Consider the following 21,193-nt stretch of genomic DNA (forward strand, 5'->3'; position numbering starts at 1 on the left):
AACATGGTTGATGTCACTTTTGGGGTGGTCATTTTCAGATGATATGTGTGGTGTTTACAAGAATGTACATGTGCAGTATTTTTAAATTGTATTGTGTCTGCTTTGCTGCTTGCTATTACTCAGGGGGTATACATGTGTGGAATGCTGGCATAGGTTCATAGAAACTGAAACATTATTATAAATTAGGGCACAGATAACCATAATTATTCCAGAGGGCTGGATGATGGCTGTGACATTTACTGGAATAGTAGTGTTGTCACAATAGATACACATACGTCAACTACGTATGTATACGCGGTCATGCATGATGGTAGCACTAAGTGGATTAGATTGGATATACTATGTATATGCATGGTCACGTAGCTATATTAAGGTAATTTGTCTGGATTAGAAAGCTAATCCAGACAATTACTTTAATATAGCTACGTGTAGCTAGTTTTTTAAGGTCATCTATAAATGTTACAATGTTGCCTCTACCTAGCTATAGACTAACCATGTAAGATTTATCTGACATGCATCCAGCTGTGGTTATTATAGCTATATAGCCAGTATATATAGTCTCTTTTTGTGTACACATGTGCATGCATGATAGGCATGTGGATAGGTGTATTGAAAAGGTTTATCTCACCCACACACTGCTTAATAATGGATATGCAAATACAGAAAGTGCAAACAATTTTAAACTAATTCTTCCTCTCACCCATGTATAGCTGTGCCGCACCGGACCGGAAAAGGCATGCAGTTTTGGAGAGTGGGATATACAGGGGCGGATCCAGAGTTTGGAAAGAGGGGGGGCACCTTTCTGAAAAACAGTTGAAGACCAAAAAAACTTGCTGAAAACCAGTTGAAGACCAAAAAAAAAAAAAAAAAAAAAAAAAAAGAAGGTCACAACAATAATAGCTAGTTATACTTACCAACTATATCACGTCTGTTATGTAAAATAAAATCCTATTTATAGCTTCATAGGTAAGCTACACTGCCTCATGAACATTGTGACTGCTTTATTAGAGTAATTGACTGCTCTATTAGAGTATCTCGATCTTGTATGCAATTTCTTGAAGGGGGGGCATTTGCCCCAAATGCCCCATCCTGGATCCGCCACTGATATAGAAGCTACTGATTGCAACCTTGCAAGATAGCTATTTGCACACATATCATGTCAACCTTATTTGTATATTGTTTACATAAGTTGGTTGGTTCACGTATTTACCGGTGCCTTCTTATGTACTATACTACTATAGTGCTAAAGCTCACTAACTAGCAAGTGACGCGGTATAGCAGACACTCCCAACTTGACCGCTCCCTGTTATTGAACATGAAGATATCGTTCAAAGCATTGCTGCTCGTCGTGTCGTACTTCGCCACAGCCAGGTCACTCGTTCCAGGAAAGTTAGTGGAGTTGGAGTATTCACAGCGAGTTGTACAGGGGAAGTACGAGAGTGAAGATGGAATCAGTGGGATCACATTTTTCAGTCAAGAGGACGATTACTTGTTGATCAACACATTCGATGGTAAAACACTAATCGATACTGGTCCGTTTATTGATGTGGATGGGTGGAAAGTTCGTTCAGTTTACGTGCTAGGTCTCGAGTATCTGCAGTACACTAGCCCCGACCGTCCTGATGAACCTGTAGATCATGACCACTCATTTTCTGAAGCCATAGAAAAGCTGCTTGAAGTAAAAGAAGTTGATCTCCTACCAGAGGCAGCAGAAGCTATAGGTCAGAGAGGACTTACTGGCAGGAACACACCTGCAGTGTTACCATTCTTCATGTTTGCTTTACGCATCACTCAACTCTACCTGTCTTCATCAGTCAGTATTACTAACACAACATACCGACAAGTGAGAGATGATTGCAGACAAGATTGTCCTCCTTGTGAAGACAATGGCTGTCCTGGTATGTGTGGCATCAATTGTCACTGCTGGGATATGGTATGTGATGATTGCTGCTGGCATCAGGGCTGCTTTGATGTTAGAAATTGTTGTGCAAACGTAAAGGGTAAAAGAAGAAGTAAGTGTTTTACACCTGATAATTTTCGCTGCGATCAACCTTATTATTGTTAATGTTTCTTCTTTTGGTGTATGTAAATGATTGTACACATGCAATGTAAATACATCAGATTTTTATTCTTCAGACAGATAACATTCTTGCATGCTTTCCTTTATGCAGAAGCATTTTTTTCCTTTCATGCAGAAAGGAGAGAAGAATGGTCTTATCACTCACATTTCAATGAGTTTAGATGCTGCTTCCCATGCATGCATACTTGTTGCTATGGTCATTTCTTGTATAGTAACGTTACACATATCAATGGACATATAACATTACAATCATTTACGCCTTGAATGTGTTTGATAGCATTATGTCCCCAATTTAATATAGACACATTAAACTAATCATACAGTTTACTAACAAATGAGGGTGATTCATAATTCAGTTGGTTCAGGGAATGTATCAGTTTAGCAATACAGTGAGTAGACACTAATTCCTTAAAAGGAGCTAGTGCCATGGTAGTGATAGTATCACTATGATTTTGGTAATTTTACATAGCATTTAACCTCCTAGCACCCCTAGTATATTTGTCTAAAAAATTGCAGCCATATTAACTAGGAAGTCAGCTATTAATTAAATGACTTCATGACATGAGGCCACCAAATCACTGCCAACTCACATCTGATGACATGTTCACAACTGATCAAAGACGTGTGATAAAAGCATTATACAATTTCACCCTACAGTATCAGCTTCAGTAATAACATTATATCCTCCAGAAATTCTGTATAGCAAACTAGATACACTAAAACTATACTGATAAACAAATAAACACTTACTACAGGTATATAAGCTACATCATAGTGAGAAAGTTTGCTGGAAGGAAATTTTGGCAAAACACTGTCCACATCCCTTCCTGCTACAGGGGTATATACTCTAGTACATATATACATTCGATTGTGTACATTAATTATGTAACTATCTCTTATCAAACTTTCTTGAGTAATTGCTCTGCTTCTTTCTTGGACTGTAAAAGAATTAATTGTGGTATTGTATACTTCTCCTTCTAAATACATATACCTGAACATCTTCCTCGTTGTTTGGGTGATAGTTCGCTGCTTTCTCTAACCAGTGACGTGCCTTATCTTTCTGGCCAAGCTGGTAAAATACTTTACCCAAGTAGAGCCAGTTTGCAGAGTAAAACCCTGGCTCAGCTGTGTGAACAATAAAGTATGAATACAAACAGCCCTTATATGGTAAATATGATGCTTTGTGTGAGAGGATCACAGTGCCAAAGAGTGCATTATTAGTGAAAGGGTTCTTTATAATAAAGACCAGTTATGCAGTAGATACAGTAGGGTGTGTGTTGAAAGACGAGTAGCTGAATACTATAATAGTCTCAAGAAACTACCCAAGTGCTGTATTTTCGTATACACAAGCATATAGGTAGTGCTTTAAGTAATAATTAAGTACTTTTCTAGTCTTAATTCTTCAGAGCATTCATCTTGAGTGTTCGAAGTTCTTCATTTCTTAGCTATTGGACCATTAGTGAGTGACCATATAATCTAAGCTATTTCTAGTTGTAGGATTAGTTTGGCAATATTATAAATTAGCTGTTATCTGTAAATACTTTATAGCTGCGTTAATTGTTAACACGAAGTTGATTATTGCTTTTCATAGCTATCATACTTTATTTTTGGTACACGTGTGTGGCGGTGCTTTATGCATTAAATAAAGGGTATATAGTGGTATTGCAATTCCGTTCTTGTTGGAAACAGTAACAAAACAAATTTACTTTACTAGAAAAACAATTTACTCCACCAGTAAAAGGTGAATGTGATGAGCACGTGGGAGTTAATACACTCTGATAGATCAGTCAAATCATTTCTGTCATATTGCAAATTTCCTATATACTTGCCGTTTGTTTCAAAATTATGCCTCTTATGATGGGCTGATTGCAAAAATCGACTCGGTTTTACTACACTGTAAAAACTGACTCGGTTTTTTGTACATGTAACACGCATAAAAACCGACTTGGTTTTTGTAGTCAAAAGACGCATAAAAATTGACTCAGATTTTGTAACTAACTTGCAAAAATTGACTTGATTTTGTAACACACACACACACACACACAAAAAAGATTCGGTATAGCTAAAAGCATGCAAAAATATCAACTTGGTATTTGTAGCTGACACACAGAAATACAATAGCTGTCTGTAATACCTGTGTGACTGCAGCATTTTATGGAAATCTTGTACTATGGTTTCAGTTGGCTTCAAATGAGTGTCCTGTGATAAAATGTTAACGGCCAGTCAAGGAGAGCCGGAGATGGCAAATGAAGAAGAAGACAAGGTAACAGAACCGAAAGAAGATGTACAACAATGTTAGGTACGAGAGTTTGCTAGCTTCACACCTCAACGGTTCAGTGTGTTGATAGCTAGCTAAGGGCCTAAACAAAAATATGTTCTGGTTTTTACTGATACAGTTATAACTTACTATTAAAGCATTCTCGTATCTGTTGCTGTTGGCTTGCATACTGGATGATCTTAGCTATGCATCAGAGACTGCATGTGGAAAGCTTTAAGTGGGAGAAGGTAAACATGCATGTACCAATTAAGGCATTTATCCTGCAAAGGCTAGTATGCATAGCTGCATGCCATTATATGGCAATTCCTTTTTAAATATTTATTTTATTTATTAATCCTTTACAGCACAAGTGCTGAAGGTCTGTAGGACACCTGGTCCTATAGCCTGTTTAAGTTGTTACAGAAATTTTGATAATAGGTACTTGCTTAGGCCCTTAGCCAGATACCAACACACTGAACCCTAAGCTAGCAAGCTAGCTACCGTACCTCACAATTGCTCTTTCGGTTCTGTTACCTCATCTTCTTCATGCACTTGCCATCTCCGGCTCTCCTTGATTGGCCTTTAATGTTTTATCACAAGACACTCACTCAAAGCCAACTGAAACCAAAGCACAAGATTTCTGTAAAATGTTACTAGCAGCTATTGTATTGTGTCAGCTACAAATACCGAGCCGATAATTTTTGCATGCTTTTATACCGAATCATTTTTTTTTGCATGTTATCAAGTTAGTTACAAAAACCGAGTCGATTTTTATGTGTTTTTTAACTGCACAAACCGAGTTGGTTTTATACATGTTATAAAAAGCCAGATCAATTTTTACAACACAGTGTGTCAATTTTTGCAATCGACCCATCAAAATAGGCATAATTTTGAAACAAACAGCACACAATGTCACTCACTTTGTTCTGCTTGTTCAAAGTAGCTTAATGCCTAAAAGGACACAAAAAGACTATGCAGTTACATGTATCAGTGACTGAATACTTGAGGAAGAGAAGTATACAGTTTTTATGCATCATAGAAATTATGCAAACATTCCAGACAATAGAATTGTTACGTTCTGGCCTTTGCAATGCAGGCAGGTGACCAGGTCACTTTAAACACAACTATAAAAATCTTATATGATTTTAAACAAAGTGTGCACCCACCAGCTGGCCCAGTCAGTTGTGGGCACTCAACCTGGTTACACTGAGACAATCATGTGTCTGCACGTCCTTACCCAAGTAAGCAACAAAGTTTCAAAACTAAAATAAAACTTTTGTTTTAGCAAATGTTCAGCTCACAACAATGTCTGCTGATAATTCTAAAAACATATTTCTGATATTGTGGCTTATAATCAATGCAATAGTACATCACCAGTCAACATTCTTACCAAATATGTATTTGTATATATGTGACCGGGCCTGCGAAAATAGGGCATGTGGGCACAAACTACATCTTTTCACATAACAGTTCATATCTCAGTACTGGAACAGAATATTTGCATTCTGTAACTTGCATCATAAAGCCAATTAAGAGCTGAAAAGTGCATTGCCATAGCATAGTGGTACAAAAATTATGCATGATGAAAGTGTGAAAAAGTAGGCAAAAATCATGTGCCCACATGCCCTATTTTTGCAGGCCCATATATTGACGCGCCATTCAAGAGTACTTTACAATATGGATACCTCTTCATAACTCGAAGTAGGTGGAGTGGCAAATATGGCTGATGCTATTTGTCGTTGAATCCAAGTTACATCACAGATTGAGAAACACCATCGACCTAACAAATGTTTCATTGTGGCATCCTGTGGATTAAGCTGGATTGCTCTCTAAATGGAAGAAAACTTATTACTGTCATACAATTATTTGTTAAGGTACCTCAAAATGTTCCTTTACTTTGTAGGCACTCTCAATTTTGACTCTTGTTCCTTCATGGTCCCCAACAACACTATGAGCTATGCCCATCCACTAAATAAACAAAGAATACTATCATAAATGTACGTTGTGTTTTACTGGTCAGGCTAGTACACAGTTAGCTGCACATGTACATGCATGTCAGTAATATACTTCAATCAGTATATAATTGCCTTTTCAATAATATACACACAGTCTTGCACTGGCTAAAACACATGGCTATATATAGCATCATTATCGTTGTTCAGCCAGTTTCTCATTTGTTCCTTAGAAAACCTTGAGCAAAAGGCTCTAATGAGCCCACAGATACAATAATGAAACAATTGCAAAGATACGTAAATCCATGAGATGAGATTATTGATAATAACCATATAGCTGATGAAAATATTGTGATGCTTTCATTAAAGCATGCAGGAATCAACTTTGCATGACCTAACAGTTTGTAATTTCAGCAAAGGGGAGAGTATGAGGTGCTACTACCTGAGGGAGGCTATAAACTAACCCATTTAATGTTCAACTGACTGCTATTCAACTGCAGTGGCATAGCCAGACCTTCCGGCTTAAGAGATGGATACAAGTTTCACTCCATGGAATTAACTAGCATAAAATGCGAGTCCATGTTTAGTAGACTCTACATACATTTGTTTTAAGAACTGCTATAGATGTGTATCTGGCTAGTTATATATACTATGTGGCTGTTCTTGTAGTTTATTTTACTAGTCCATGCATGAATGTTAGCATTCACAGAATGGAACTGACTTATTACAGCTCCTTATTAGCCATACTTCAATCTCTTTATCTTATCTATGCTTCTACAGTCTGCACAGCTCTTTACACTCCAGTCTGACTCTGAGATATGGTTCAATTTAGCCGCCAATTCATCTTGCACTATTCATGCACTTGCCTGGTTCTGTATAATATATGTTTCATCCATCACAATACTGTTGCTCACAATTCAGTAATAATGTATTCCCAAAAGCATGCTCTTCTCCAAACTGCCACCTTGATTATTTTAAAACTCTGATCACGTGATGCTATGCGTTAAATATTGTATTGCTGTGGATCACGTGATGTACTTGTTCAACATTTCTTAACAAGCTTCAATGTCAGCTGGTGTTTTGTGAAATTTACAACCAAGTTATAACGTAATAATCTGTGTCTCTTTAATATATTACGGCAACAGTCACCCTAATACAGCACTCAAGCAAATATTCAGTAATAGTAGCTGTCCTAATAAATTACTGACATTACATTCACATTCAGTTTCACAGGGTCTACTGTTTAGAAGTTTCCTGACTGGAGTAGAAAGCTTACTATTAAAAATCAACATACCCTAATAGTGCAGTCACCCTATTACAGCAGTCAAAAAAATAAATAGCCTCCATAGAGGCCATTGATGTATTATTTGTGAATCAACACTTAGTGGACACCCTTCCTTTCACCTTGAAGGAATTCGTTATCCTTGGTAGTCTATGAGCTAGGTATGTAAATTTTCGGTTGTTTAGCACCCACATGGCCCATTGTGAAGGGCACATCTTCAGGAACTTGCTTCACCCGTATTTCAAGCTGGCATGAATATATCACTAACTTATCTACCTGGAAGGTTAATACTGGAGCTGTACACACTTCATTTCTCACAAATAGGCTGCCATTTAGCTCAATTGGGTGTGGAAAGACAAACAATTATACAAATACGTACACACACATTTTCAGAAACAATTCGGCAAGTCAGGCATGCCTACAGCAGGCCAGCTGTGGGTGCATGTCTGGTTAATACACTTCTAGCACTTTTGGTTTTGCATAACAAATACTGCCAGGCAGTCATGAAGGAAAAGCGAGGCTGCTTTTGAAAGTGTAAGCCTTCATGATTCCTACTTTATTAACTCTTGCTACTACCCATATACGTATGATACCACTAATATCAATCGGGATCAAAGGATGGAGAAATGCACATACAATAGTACAACATTGCTTACTGTACCTTATGGCAATGATAGTTACTATCATCTAGTTCTAGTGCTTTTGTTGCAAATACTAGACAGCTATGTGCTAACTGTTTAGCTCGGTCTTTATCAGTACTGGGAAGGATCGATAGTTTGTAACAAGCTCTAGAACATCGCCACTGAATATCAGCAGTCTGGACATCCTTATAAGCCATCACGTAGTCATATAATTCTTGCATACGGTTTTCTTGGTACAAATGATCAGAATGGGAGATGATTTGTGAGAGTGGAACATCCTTTTCTGCTGCGTACAACACTGCTACTGGAACAGCTGCTGCCAGTAAAGCTCCCTTACATATGAAATACGAAAACACATAATTATTGCATAATATTTAAGTGTTTTATATTATTATCTTTGTGGTTGTATAGCTTGTAAATATCTCAAGTAAAAAAATAATAATAATTCAGTAATTATTACACTACGTATACAGCTGAATGATCATTCATATTCATAAGAGTTCTACCTGTAAGCGAGTGTTCCGCCTTAGATTAGATTGTCTTCCCCAATACACTGGAATCTCCGTACGAATCGCTCTGTACAGTGTCCGTACACAACAATGACTTCGTGTACGTGCAAAATGGCGCTGGATTCCAATCCAAATCCTTGTTAGCGACATGTTCTGTTTCGTCGAAGTAGTTTAATTTTAATCGCGACAATTTTAATGAGCTTACATGGTAGCGCACCCCAATTTATTAAGCTATTTTAATAAAATTTTGCAGCGCTTACAATATCAATTTTATTTAAAATGAAGCCAATTCTGAAGGAAGGTCTGTAGTAGTTACCCATGTGAGTGCCCATTTTAAGTCTGTCAACATAAACTTCATTGCTTTAGTCCACTGCTCCAGTGAGTTAAATCTCATCTTCACTGAATATGCCTCAGTGTTGTCCCCTATTTTTTCCTTCTCAATTTTGTACGGCAAAGTGAAGTGGTTATTGCTCTTTTCTATACGAAGTTTAAACTGTTGTAAACAGTCCAGATAGGCAGCCATAGCATTGTCAAACTTTGAATCCCAGAAGAACTTCATACCACCACCACCATGAAGTGGCAACTCAACATCCTTTCCTTCAGTACTACGAATGAATGATTGGTTACCATAAGGCACTAGTTTAAAACGTTTGAATTCAAACTTGACCTTTTTAGCCAATGTGTGAAGTAACAGGGTGGCCTGACCCCAAGCTGCATTAATTTCACTCCATTCCACAGGAACTGTTGTGAGTCGTCCAAGCCTAAAACCATTGATAGTCCCAAAGAGACCATTGTGCCAAATGTGAAAAGCACTGTTAATGACGCTGGTCTTCCGAAGCCTGTGTAACTGTTCACTACTATATTGCAGTTTGTATTCTACACTGATTTGCTCATCTTGTAGCTCTAACATTTGTCGCTGATACTGGTTGAAGTCTTGCCAGTATTGCTCTTCTTCATCATCCAATGTCTTCTTACGTTCTTCCTCCTTCCTAAGTTCCTCTTGCACTCCATTACGATGTCCCTCAACATCAATTAGTTTCTCTTTAAGTTCCTTTTCAGCTTGTCTCAGACTTGCTAGCTCTTCGTCAAGTTTTGATGACTCAGTGTCTGAAGATTCAAGGTCTTTTTTTAAGGAATCAAGTAACTTTTCATAATGCTTAGTGGAATCTTGTGCAAATATTATCTGCTGGTCGTAGCCATCTAGGACAGCTTCAGGACATTCCTTACACAATGGATGGTCTACCACACAATGCGATGATAACAGGTCAAAGAATTCTTCAGCCACTGCAAGTTGTCTGCGTGTTTTCTCAATCTTTGCATCAAGTTTAACCATTTCTTCTTCTTCGTCCCCACTAGACCGTTCAGATGTTGGAACGTCATCTAATTTGGCATAAGGGTACGTCCGTTTTACCCCGTCCAGTTCCGTCCCTCTGTCATCTTCACCTGAACAAGACAATTTCTTCACTAAATCGTTAGCAGCATCCAGCATTTCCCTTGTCTTCAGTCCGGCCGAGTCGAATATCAACGGCTGACTACATTTCTGACATACAAAGCTGACTATTGTAGTAGTGTTACCATGTTTAGCAGCTGCCATCTTACGTTACCTCACGCTCAAAGAAGAATTCTTTAGTGACGCCGCTTGTTCTAATTCAAAGGGAGCGTTAATTAGAACGTAAGATTTACATCACATGATTAACAATGGCGACGTCTGAATATTTCTTCAACGCAGACTCGGGTTACTTGGAGGCTTTAGTCAGAGGATTTCGACACGGGATACTCAGCAGAGCAGACTATCTTAACTTAATACAGTGCGAAACTTTGGATGGTGAGTGTTGTAATGCAAGCTCGAAATTTGTTGTTACTTTTTGTGTTGCTAGATTTGAAGTTACATTTGGCTGGCTCTGACTATGGTAATTTCTTGTCCAATGAAGCCTCTCCGTTAGCAGTAGCAACGATTGATGACAAGCTGAGGGAGCGGCTAGTAATAGAGTTTAGACACTTGAGGAACCAGGCGCTAAAGCCACTGAGTGAATTTATGGACTACATCATGTAGGTTGATGAAAATTGTTTGTGTGTGTACGTACACTCGCATTTGCTATTTTTTGCATTCAAAGGGACACTTGGACACTACCTTGATTCAAAACCTAGTTAATACGTGAAACAAATGGAATTATAATGCTTGTGCTCAGTTTTTATTAGTCTCATGTGGCCAGACTTCTATCTTGTCGCCTTTTTACTTTGTGATGTCACTGGTTGGCAAGATAGGATCTGGTGAATTGACAAACTTGTGTTTGCGGATGAACAGTTACCATAGTTTCTTGCTGTTCTTGCAGAGAAATGCTATGTAGTGATAGTATCGGCTCTGTCATCGTTTTGCAGAAAGGTTTATATTCTGCCATGCTAATGTACAGCTAGCCAATGAAATCGAATTCACCGAATACAGTAGAAATTCACAACTTTGTCAACAGTAATTCACCAGACCCTATCTTAATGACCACAAAGAAAAAGAGGAGGTGAAATAACGGTCTACTAAGTTATTGAGATTTTAGCTCAATTTTGGTAACAATTTTGTTTTATTTATTCATAGGTTAGTCCAGTATTATAGCTTACTTCTATTTTATTTTTTCGAAATATTGATTTTAAGGCTGAATGCTGATGTGCATGCATTCAGATGTGTTGTTATTTCAATGGTGGTAGTGGCTCCCCAGTTTAGGCAACTGGCTAATAGCTGCTGCCCAGATGTCACTGCGATGAGCTCAAGGTACTGTGGTGTGTGTACTCACTAGCACACTAGGCTGGCACACACATGTGTGTACTGCTGACAGAATTACAGTGTAATAGTATGGGGGTCTTTGATTACTTTTTTCACTTCAGCAATCAGTAAAAACAATGGACTTGTACACAACTGCCTAAAGTATCCACCTTGCATGAATTTTAAATTCCAATGTGTTTTGTACATTGAACATTACCCGAGTGATTGTTCTGATGTTATACTGGTAGGTACTCGTACATGATAGACAACATTATGCTACTCATTACGGGGACACTGCACCAGCGTCAAATCTCAGAGCTACGTTCTAAATTTCATCCATTTGGCCGCTTTGAAGAATTAGAATCCAGCAACATAGCCAGCACTCCAGCTGATCTATATAATGCCATCCTTGTGGACACACCCCTTGGTAAGTACACCCTCATTTTAAAGATTAACAGGGTATTGCTGAGTACTTTAATAGCTCCATACTTCAAGGAATGTGTGTCAGAGCAGGATTTGGATGAGCTCCACATTGAAATAATCAGGAACACTCTGTTTAAGACGTATTTGGAGGATTTCTATAAGTTTTGTCAGAAGCTGGGAGGTGCTACAGCTGAAGTAATGGGGATGATATTACAAGTAAATATATTTTACTGATATTGGTATGAATTGTTGTTACTCTTTGTTTCAGTTTGAGGCTGATAGGAGAGCATTTATTATTACCATCAACTCGTTTGGGACAGAGCTCACAAAGGATGATCGTGTGAAACTCTATCCCACAATAGGAAAGCTGCATCCAGAGGGATTAATACGACTTGCCAAGTGTTCTGATTATGATGAAGTGAAGGCTGTAGCAGACTGTTACCCTGTAAGTAGATAGTTTAGGATTTGTGGAAATACTTGTACATTATTGTTATTCTATGTAGGAATATGCGGCCATATTTGCAGGGGCTGGTACTAACCCTGGTGAGAAAACTCTTGAAGATCGCTTCTTTGAAAAAGAAGTAAGAAAAGGCATCCCTTTCTTTGTAGCAATGTTAAATATGTGCTTCTACATTTTCACCACAAGGTGGAGATCAACAAGTTGTCTTTCATGCAACAATTTCACTTTGGTGTCTTCTACTCTTACATCAAATTGCGTGAACAAGAACACAGGAATATCATTTGGATAGCAGAGTGTATTGCACAACGGCAGCCTTCAAAAATTGACAATTATATTCCAATATTTTGAGACCTGTATTGTGAGAATTTTCAAAAGTACGTACATTGTATTATGTGTACTGTATATTATTGACTAAAGTATGTTGAGATTTAATAATCATCATCCACTATGTCGCTGGAGTTACTTTTCCTTGTCTTGCGACTAGCATTGGTTGGTTTGGTTGGTCGCCACATGTGTCGTCCACGGCAACACCTACAGAAGGGACTTACCTGTTTGACGTTAATGGTATATTGCTTACACTTACCCGGAGTAGGCATGCATGTCATGGGTTGGGTGCTGTTGTGCACATTTACGTTTACAGCAGCTCCATCGTAGTGAACTCTTAGTATGAGCTATATACAAAGAAAAGTATGGAGGAGGATAAAAGGCAAGACATCCAAGTATTAAGGACTACTTGTACTTGGCCATTACTAAGTGCCTTGATTACGTTATCATTTCAAATTTCCAAAGTAATATACTTTACTGTATGTACGTACCAACAAATCCACTGTGATAGCGACACGCCCCTGCTTTTGTCTCATTGGGCTGATAAGGAGCAAGGCACAACAGACACCGACTGTTGGTCAGGGTGGGTGCTGGCTTGGGCTTGGTGTCTCCCCTGGAATGAAACAATGCATTTGTATGAACTTAATATGAAAGAACTACTAGAACACTATTACCATTACAGTACAATATGTAGCACGACAACAAAACTTACTTTGAAGCAATTTTCTTTTCATAATGGGCAGTTGCTGCTTCTTTTTCTGACCCATAAATGCTACCTGCATATCAAAATGTGTCACCAAGTGCATATGAATGTGTGCAAAAACCACTCTTACAGCCTCCGGTCCCCATCCGAATCTCTGTGTACAAACTACATCAAAGTTTCAAAATGTTATCAGAAAGGCAACAAGATTGGCTTTTGCATAGCACATCAAACAATCACTTAATAGTAATACCACAAAACTGTCATTGTACACTTGACAGTAACGTTCTAACCTGATAATTTTTGGGGTGTAGTGCCAGCTGCTGCACGTCTACGATATCGTTCAGCTCTCTTGCTGGAAAATACAGCTGCCTATATGAATAAGAAATCTAAGAGCACCATGTCTGTAAGAAACAGACACCTGGGAATCCAGAGACTACTATAAAGGAGTAACTATAACATGCAAATTTGTAAAATCCAAGTGTAAGGTACACATTTAAGATGCCATTCATACGTTTCTGAGAAACAGTACAGGGACTGTGCTATCTTCATAAGCCAAGTTGTGTTATTACTATTGGGAGCAAATAAAGTAAGCTATTATAATACTGACCTTCAAGTCAATGTAGTTATCTTGTTCAGTTTTTGGTGACGCATGTTGTGTATGAAGAGGAGGAGGTGTTTGTGTCAAAATGAAAATATTGAGTCACCTAGTCACAGAATACATGTCCACAACTGCTAGTTTACAAGCAAACTGAGCCTACCAACATAGATAAGATTCTAAGTTCTGTTATGGAAAGAGTCAAATTAAACAAACCCTTAACATAACTTATTTCTGTACAGTATTCTTTTTAAAGTGGTCCCATTGTGTAGGTGGACCCTGAAATACAGACACCTGAAAGGTCCTGTCCAAGGTGTCAACATTATACAAGTTCCATGGTCTACATATTAAAATACACTGCTTACATCTTCTCTATGTTTTTTCTCTTTCTTCTTTACAATCTCCACGTGTTTCATTAATGCACCTTCAAACTGAGCAATATCCTGGTCATGCCCCACAGGAGCTGATATGACAACCAGTACGGGGTCGTCATAGAAATACTTTTGTCTGTCTGCTCCAGCCTTGGTGAACCTTGCAGTGACGTTGTAAGTTTCGCAGAGCTTCTTAATGTGGACACCTTTCTTTCCAAATATTACACCAGGCCGTGCTTCTTCCAATGTTAACTCCATTACTTTAGTATCCACAGGCTCACTAACAGTTTGTTCAATTGATGGAGGTTTTAAACGACTAACATTTCCTGTCAAATAAGAGGAACTCTAATAAAAATGTAGAGTGCAGTGCAATGGAAGTCATATGTAACAGTATACAATGTGGTGGGACCAACCTATGTTATATGTAATAACAAGCACAAGTTGGGATTAAATGTCACAGTATATCTGTGGGTGTAGGTGACATCCCTTATTCTATGGCTATGATCTTAAATACTTGTAGCTACTTGTTTGTTTACTTTTTTGTCGCATAATTATGATCACCACTGCATACCACATCAAAAAGAATACCGTACTTTATGCTTTCGTCTGAACATGCACTCCAATTATCAACTACTGTGGCTATTACCCTTCATTTTCAGCTATGTTCAGCCCGTTACACAGCATTACAAATGAAGAACATTACAAGAAGCACTCCAGTTACTACAAAATCATAGCCTCATTACAAACATAGGGAAGCCATCATGTGCTAGTATAGCTACTGCAAATCGACACCTTGCTCTAGATCTGTCAGCAAGAAAAATGGGACACAAAGGAGGACAAAGGTAATGTGTACATTGTACGTACTGCAGTATGCCAAAAAGGCACCTGTTGGATTGAAGCAGTGAAAAATCAAGCCCATAGCCCCAGCATTATCTAAGAGATTTAGCAGAATGGTGGAAACAGTGGAACCTGTGAAATTGTTGTCTACAGATTATGAACACCCTAAAAGCACTATCAGTTAGCTACGAACAATTTTGCTGTTTCTGCTAAATTTCCTTTCCCTGCAAGTGCTGTACTGGTGTGAGCTTTTTGTAAACATTCCCATATATGGCTATTTGCTCCATTGGTAAACAATACCATTCACAGTTATTACGATGTCATGAACTAGTACCACCACAAGGTGATAACTAACTTATCAGTTCTCACACAGAAACAGAGCAGCTCTATGTAGCTGTACAGTTATCATCCAGTACAGCACTTTGGCACTCCCACACACTGGGATTTAAGTATTCAAAATGATGTGTGAGAATAAATACAGTAGTAGCAGCTAAAGTTCTGAAACAATATTTACGAAACAATTTCACACTTTACAATTAGAGCCCTCAGTTATCAACCATTTATGAAAAAGGGCTAGCCACTTCACAGATTTGATGGGACATCTTTCATTTTACTAAAATGTAGCTACATAGCTATGCATATTTGAACAGTTGGTATCAATGTGCCTGGGTTGTTAAAGCTTTAGGTTGAACCACTGATTGATGACGTCTCATTGTAATACAAGACACCCTTACCAGTTGACAATTCTTCTACCATCTTTACTACATCTAGTAAAGCCCTCCTCTCCTCGATTGGAGTTTTGTCACTGGACGCTGCATCTATGAACACTTTTAGATCATCGTATACTTCTTTCACTGACGAAGATGACTTGGCCTTGTCATTCACCCATTCTGTCAATGTTGGTAGCTTGTCCAATTGACAAGCGACCTCCCTCCCCTTGCCTGTAAGGAGATAAGTCACGTGAGCACATCACAATATTTTGTGTGGCAAATTCACCTTTACAACAACACACCACTACTGGAACTCGTTTAGCTAGATCAGCAGGTAAAATGTTTCCCCTTAACTTGTTAATCAGGCACTGTAGACGTCCTCGCCACCGTTTGCCATGATACGGACAATCCTCGAGGTTTACCGACATTATCTCACGATGTAGTCACGTGCAAATATTACATTGACGACAAGGCATAAAAGGACAGGGTTTACCGATAAAAGTGCAAAATCGTCTGATTTGTGGAAATGGCGCTACGGCGTTTGTTCACTCGTAGCAGTAAAAACAAAGTCCCAAAGAAAATGATTTCTGAGACGGACAAGAGCGTTACCGAAGTAACAGAAGGGGTAGCCAAGATGGCGGTGAATACCTCATCCAAAGAATACGAAGTCGCCACTTTTGCATTGAGCTGATTTTGGTTTCCCGAGGCGCAGTTCGGCTGTGCCCCGGGAGTTCTCCGCACTCGTGTGGGGTTCACTGGCGGGAAGAAAAACTCACCAACATACTACTCGCTGTAAGTTTACAATATGTGTTTGCTGGGTAATAATATAAATCGCTAATAGAAACAACATTACTGTGATAAGAAAGCTGTTTACTCTTTGGTATGATAAAATGTGTAGTTAATATTGCAATGTGTATGCTTTCCATAGGGGGGACCATACTGAGACAGTGGAGATACACTACAATCCAGAACAGACTTCATACCGTCAATTATTGAAAATGTTCTGGTTAAACCATGACTCTACTGCCTGTCATTCTCGTCAGTATATGTCAGCTATCTTCTACCACAATGATGAACAGAAACATTTAGCTGAAGAAACCAAGGAAGAGCATCAGAAAACACTTCGTAAACCAATTGTAACTAAAATTGCTGAAGCTGGAACATTCTTTGATGCTGAAAAGTAAGGAAATATATCGTGTTTCCTTTGTTTATAGTAGCACATGACCTTAACTTCCTTGTTTGGGTTTAATGTGGTATGATCATTTTCATATGACATCCTCTTCCTGTCCATTTATAGTTATCACCAGAAGTACTTACTGCGCCAACATCGAGATATTCACAGAGCTCTAAAGTTGTCTGATAAGGAATTGATTTCTTCTGTAGCAGCTACAAGACTAAATGGTTATTGTGGAGGTTACGGCAAGCTGTCTGACCTTGACAAAGAGATTGATTCATTTGGTTTGGATGAAAACACTAAGCAAGAAGTCCGCAAGATTGTGGGCAGGGGCACTCTTCATTAAACCTGTCAACATGTTAGTCCAGTATTTGTCAGAACATTGTATACTATGAAACCAGTGAGAGCTATCAGTCACTACTGAATCTCCTTGGTGGAACACTATAATACGATGCCTTGATATTCTGGTTAACATTTGTCAGAACTTGATAGAGTGTTTATCTGCAATTGCAATTTGTGTTTCTACGTATGTTCTTGTCCGATTGTTACGACAATAAATGTATATTAGAGTAATTATTGTTGGTACATGGCATGCTTTATATACCAGCACCAAGTTTTGTAATAGTGGGTGGACGGTGCAGGTTGTAGAGGAAATTAATTATGCTGCCACAGTTTTTGTCAATATCAAGTGTATACATCATTTAACCAAAGGGTTTAAATATAGAAATGTGTGGGTGATACTAGCTCCAGCAGACATGGTTTGACTGGATGAGATAGGGGTCTTAGCTTACATGTTTTCAAGTTGATCTACACTTTCATTGTGTGTGAATGGTAATGCTGCAATTCCCAGCAGTTGCCGCATGCAAAGAGTTTGCTAGTACCTAAACATTTCAACATGCTACATATTTTACTGCCTATTAGGAGAAATTACCTCTCCTAGTTGGTGTCCTAATGGTAACAGTTATAGCAGTTATATAGAGGCCATTATGGGACCATTGCAAGTTGACTACTCTAATATAACAGTCATGTTGTGTGCAGTATATTAAATGATGTAAGTATCAATGAGTGCAACCCACCTCAAAAAGTTTATCTAATAAGAAGTGGTGAATACTATGGTTATATGACATTTCATAATAGTGGGTGAACAGTGTACCTTGTTACGTAGAGGGCAGATGTATATAGCTATCTCCACCTAGCTGTGAATTAACAGTTGGCAATTAAGCCAACCAATAACTACTGCAGCATAATGTGGTCTATACCACAATCTATTCTTGGTACGCTGTGAATTTATCTTCCAAAAATAGCTGCACCATATATATTTCTAGCACTGTAATTCTACGTGTCATTTGTTCTGCCAATAAAAGGAATGTATGCATTATTAAAACTGATGAACCAGCTAATTAGTACTTAGGTGGATAACATTAAACATTTTCACATCATGGGGGTGGCACTCCAATATGTCTGATCCTCATCCTCGGTCAAACTGAAAGTCAAAAGTCAATAGAGAAATTTGCAGTAGGTCAAATAACGAGCTTCATTTGTAGAGTGTATAGCTACCACAATTTATATTATACTTTTGAATTGTGACTTAACTGTAATTTTACAACAACACAAATTTGGTGAGAGTCAATTGCAGTTTTTATTTTAAAAGAATCGGCTCATTCCTCAAGGACAAAGATTGGAGTACAGGGTAACTATAAAGGAATGCCACCTCCTTATACACTGATTTGCACTGTCATTGTATGTGTGTTTTAATTTGTGCATGTACACAGTATACACACGTCTATATAATATGATTCTATATATATAACAAAGAATTTTATTATTATTGAGTAGATGGCATGCTGATGTGCCCAGGGGGCGGGTAATGTCCCAAGGAAAATTACACACATACACATGATTACAGTACAGCTATATTAATTAGTTATATGTCTAGTAATTGATTAGTAAATATGTCAACATTTCCGACTCAATCACTGAAGTTGGCAAATTATTCCAGTTGACAATTGTTCTTGAAAGAAGGAGTGCTGATAGTAGCTGGTTCGTGTACCTGGATCAGGGCCGGAGGAAGCAAATTAGATTTGGTCCGGCCAAGTGAAGCACTTATAGTAGAGTATCCATGCACGCCTAATCTAGGGGGGTCTGGGGCATGCCCCCCCGGGAAAATTTTGAATTTTAACCTTCATGTAATGCAATCTGGGTACAATTTGGTCACATTTACTAACCAATCAGCTCGGCAAGATCGCTGCACAACCTTCTTCTTACCGAAATCCCGCTTCAGTAGGAAACACAAAGATTGGTGGCAGATGTGCTGGTTTTACTGCAACGTCATGAATTTTTTTATTCTCAAAATTTTTTTATTCAGTTCTCAAAAATTGGTCCGGCCAAAACCGGAGCAACCGGACTACTTCCGCCGGCCCTGTCAGGATGGATACCACTGCAGTCTACAGGCATGTTGACTTTTCTCTAATCATTTCTGTGCATTAAATTTCCAGTAAGGAGAAATTAGTCAGTCACATCAGCAGTTTCTCAAAACACTTAGTTTTTGATCTATTTGAGATTGCCTTTCAACCTCTCAATCTGCCTCATCCACAATGCTTCTTCTTGTTACCACCACTGTTGCTACCACCCCCTGTAGTTGTTACTCCAACTCAACATCCTTATCCAAGGATGTCAGTGTTGACCGTCATCCCTAGGAGTACCCTTTGTCCTACATTCTCAAAGTGACATATGGTTTATTACTCGATCATGTGTTGGTCACTTGGATCAGCATCATCATTGTTGCTATCATCACTATACTGCTACCCTGGAATATAGTTATTTGTTTTGTACAATAAAAATGATTTAATTGCTGTTACTTGCAACTAGAAAAGAAAATAAGATATGTAAGGGCTCCAAAAACAGCCAATAGAGTGCGATCCCCAAAAAAGTCAGAGTGAAAAGGAAATCAAAGGTGGCAGCCAAGAAATGGCTACAATGATGTTAACATTGAATCTTATTAGCAGTGATGGCATTTGCAACGATTAACAGTAACATCATTGCACATCTTATTTTTAAAACTTTCACAACTTTTTCACCCTGGCTTCTTTGGGGGCAGCACCCTTTTTCACAGCTTGGCTGTTTTGGTATAGATATTCTTAATATTCCAGGAGTTTGGATATAACTTAGGTTACACTGTAAATTGTGCATGTTCTAATTTATTGTGAAACCCATGTACCAGTAGTGAATGGCAGGTAGACAAAAAGTAGTGAAACAAGAGATGACGGTAGCTATGAGGGAAAATCTCTACTTGGCATTGTAGCAATGTGGGAAATCCCTAAATTATATCCATGCCAGTTTAGGCATTATCCCACATTGCTATACCAATATCATGATTAGTGTTCTGGTCTAATATGGTGCTGAATTTGTAGACAAACTACTCTAATAGAACAATCATATTGTATGTAATATCTTTCATATGTTATCAATGTGTCTCTGTTGATAATCCAAAAGCTGTATACAGCTCAGCCACAGATTTTGTGATTCAAATTCAATCTCCATTTGTCAGTAAAATAAGTGTTTTAGTTATCCCCAATCCATCCGAGGGGTGTGAAAAGGGGTACAGGTTTTGAAAAGACATGGTTGGGAGAGTAAGGTGGTGACCAAGAAATAGTTGCAATGGTGTTAACAATTTATGACATGTCTATACAATAGAAACCAGCCATGGCAACTTTGAATAATCCACAGCCTGATAATCCAAAAGCTTATGCAGCCATTTTATTATTTTTAAAAAGTCAGCCCATATTAACAAGTTCTATATGATAACTAACTAACTACCTCAAAGTGGTCATCACTGAATTAAAGCAATCACATGATCCCCAAAATGTTAAACATTTTAGTAAAATGTTGAGTATCATATACTTTGATTTAGGTGGTGCACTGACTGCTCTGATAGAACCGCATCGATCCTCTCCACACACTTGTTTGTTTTGTGCGCTAGCTGGTATAGCTACGAGGTCAGGTGTAAGAAGAGAGGGATTCAAAGAGGAAAAGGAGAGGCCTATCTTTTCTCAGAAGAGTTGGCCAAAATTATGCTATATCTGCATGGCTTTAAATTGAATACTTAATTGACACACTCTAATAG

General features: G+C 38.3%; 6 protein-coding genes across 6 annotated transcripts; 3 read left to right on the forward strand and 3 right to left on the reverse strand.

Moving 5' to 3' along the window:
• Positions 1-1,173: 1,173 nt before the first annotated feature.
• LOC136265179 (uncharacterized) lies at positions 1,174-2,130 on the forward strand. The gene has a single exon (XM_066060021.1). The coding sequence runs from the start codon at positions 1,316-1,318 to the stop codon at positions 2,063-2,065; it is 750 nt and encodes a 249-aa protein (XP_065916093.1). The 5' UTR covers positions 1,174-1,315; the 3' UTR covers positions 2,066-2,130.
• A 614-nt stretch (positions 2,131-2,744) lies between these two features.
• LOC136265183 (regulator of microtubule dynamics protein 1-like) lies at positions 2,745-8,966 on the reverse strand. Its single transcript, XM_066060025.1, has 7 exons — positions 8,719-8,966; positions 8,233-8,544; positions 6,216-6,305; positions 6,023-6,166; positions 5,258-5,288; positions 3,072-3,205; positions 2,745-3,018 (listed from the first exon to the last, which is right to left on the reverse strand). Exons 1-7 carry the CDS (start codon positions 8,869-8,871, stop codon positions 2,980-2,982), a joined length of 903 nt encoding a protein of 300 aa, XP_065916097.1. The 5' UTR covers positions 8,872-8,966; the 3' UTR covers positions 2,745-2,979.
• LOC136265180 (beclin-1-like) lies at positions 8,923-10,409 on the reverse strand. Its single transcript, XM_066060022.1, has one exon. The coding sequence runs from the start codon at positions 10,313-10,315 to the stop codon at positions 8,996-8,998; it is 1,320 nt and encodes a 439-aa protein (XP_065916094.1). The 5' UTR covers positions 10,316-10,409; the 3' UTR covers positions 8,923-8,995.
• Positions 10,382-12,791, forward strand: LOC136265182 (V-type proton ATPase subunit d 1-like). The gene is made up of 7 exons (XM_066060024.1): positions 10,382-10,546; positions 10,599-10,770; positions 11,722-11,900; positions 11,955-12,112; positions 12,165-12,341; positions 12,400-12,477; positions 12,543-12,791. Exons 1-7 carry the CDS (start codon positions 10,420-10,422, stop codon positions 12,702-12,704), a joined length of 1,053 nt encoding a protein of 350 aa, XP_065916096.1. The 5' UTR covers positions 10,382-10,419; the 3' UTR covers positions 12,705-12,791.
• On the reverse strand, positions 12,671-16,366 carry LOC136265181 (uncharacterized). Its single transcript, XM_066060023.1, has 8 exons — positions 16,183-16,366; positions 15,921-16,127; positions 14,344-14,675; positions 13,674-13,752; positions 13,393-13,456; positions 13,172-13,293; positions 12,940-13,027; positions 12,671-12,887 (listed from the first exon to the last, which is right to left on the reverse strand). Exons 1-8 carry the CDS (start codon positions 16,322-16,324, stop codon positions 12,785-12,787), a joined length of 1,137 nt encoding a protein of 378 aa, XP_065916095.1. The 5' UTR covers positions 16,325-16,366; the 3' UTR covers positions 12,671-12,784.
• A 56-nt stretch (positions 16,367-16,422) lies between these two features.
• LOC136264861 (peptide methionine sulfoxide reductase-like) lies at positions 16,423-17,643 on the forward strand. Its single transcript, XM_066059621.1, has 5 exons — positions 16,423-16,536; positions 16,588-16,688; positions 16,738-16,776; positions 16,825-17,076; positions 17,194-17,643. The coding sequence occupies exons 1-5, from the start codon at positions 16,423-16,425 to the stop codon at positions 17,414-17,416; spliced, it is 729 nt and encodes a 242-aa protein (XP_065915693.1). The 3' UTR covers positions 17,417-17,643.
• Positions 17,644-21,193: the final 3,550 nt, after the last annotated feature.

This window comes from Dysidea avara, chromosome 8, assembly GCF_963678975.1.
Source record: "Dysidea avara chromosome 8, odDysAvar1.4, whole genome shotgun sequence".
Lineage (NCBI taxonomy): Eukaryota > Metazoa > Porifera > Demospongiae > Dictyoceratida > Dysideidae > Dysidea > Dysidea avara.

What these genes read in the sequence shown, in the direction of transcription:
- LOC136265179 (XM_066060021.1), top strand. Translation starts at nt 1,316, where the DNA reads ATGAAGATATCGTTCAAAGCATTGCTGCTCGTCGTGTCGTACTTCGCC.
- LOC136265183 (XM_066060025.1), bottom strand. Translation starts at nt 8,871, where the DNA reads ATGTCGCTAACAAGGATTTGGATTGGAATCCAGCGCCATTTTGCACGT. An exon ending in AAGTAAAGGAACATTTTGAG is followed by an intron (nt 6,167 to 6,215) that starts GTACCTTAACAA and finishes TCTTCCATTTAG; the next exon opens with AGAGCAATCCAGCTTAATCC. An exon ending in CTTTGAACAAGCAGAACAAA is followed by an intron (nt 3,206 to 5,257) that starts GTGAGTGACATT and finishes TTGTTCACACAG; the next exon opens with CTGAGCCAGGGTTTTACTCT.
- LOC136265180 (XM_066060022.1), bottom strand. Translation starts at nt 10,315, where the DNA reads ATGGCAGCTGCTAAACATGGTAACACTACTACAATAGTCAGCTTTGTA.
- LOC136265182 (XM_066060024.1), top strand. Translation starts at nt 10,420, where the DNA reads ATGGCGACGTCTGAATATTTCTTCAACGCAGACTCGGGTTACTTGGAG. An exon ending in GAATTTATGGACTACATCAT is followed by an intron (nt 10,771 to 11,721) that starts GTAGGTTGATGA and finishes TTATACTGGTAG; the next exon opens with GTACTCGTACATGATAGACA. An exon ending in CTGTAGCAGACTGTTACCCT is followed by an intron (nt 12,342 to 12,399) that starts GTAAGTAGATAG and finishes TATTCTATGTAG; the next exon opens with GAATATGCGGCCATATTTGC.
- LOC136265181 (XM_066060023.1), bottom strand. Translation starts at nt 16,324, where the DNA reads ATGTCGGTAAACCTCGAGGATTGTCCGTATCATGGCAAACGGTGGCGA. An exon ending in GGTAGAAGAATTGTCAACTG is followed by an intron (nt 14,676 to 15,920) that starts GTAAGGGTGTCT and finishes CTTATTTGACAG; the next exon opens with GAAATGTTAGTCGTTTAAAA. An exon ending in GACATGCATGCCTACTCCGG is followed by an intron (nt 12,888 to 12,939) that starts GTAAGTGTAAGC and finishes TCCCTTCTGTAG; the next exon opens with GTGTTGCCGTGGACGACACA.
- LOC136264861 (XM_066059621.1), top strand. Translation starts at nt 16,423, where the DNA reads ATGGCGCTACGGCGTTTGTTCACTCGTAGCAGTAAAAACAAAGTCCCA. An exon ending in TCACCAACATACTACTCGCT is followed by an intron (nt 16,689 to 16,737) that starts GTAAGTTTACAA and finishes AATCGCTAATAG; the next exon opens with AAACAACATTACTGTGATAA. An exon ending in ACATTCTTTGATGCTGAAAA is followed by an intron (nt 17,077 to 17,193) that starts GTAAGGAAATAT and finishes GTCCATTTATAG; the next exon opens with TTATCACCAGAAGTACTTAC.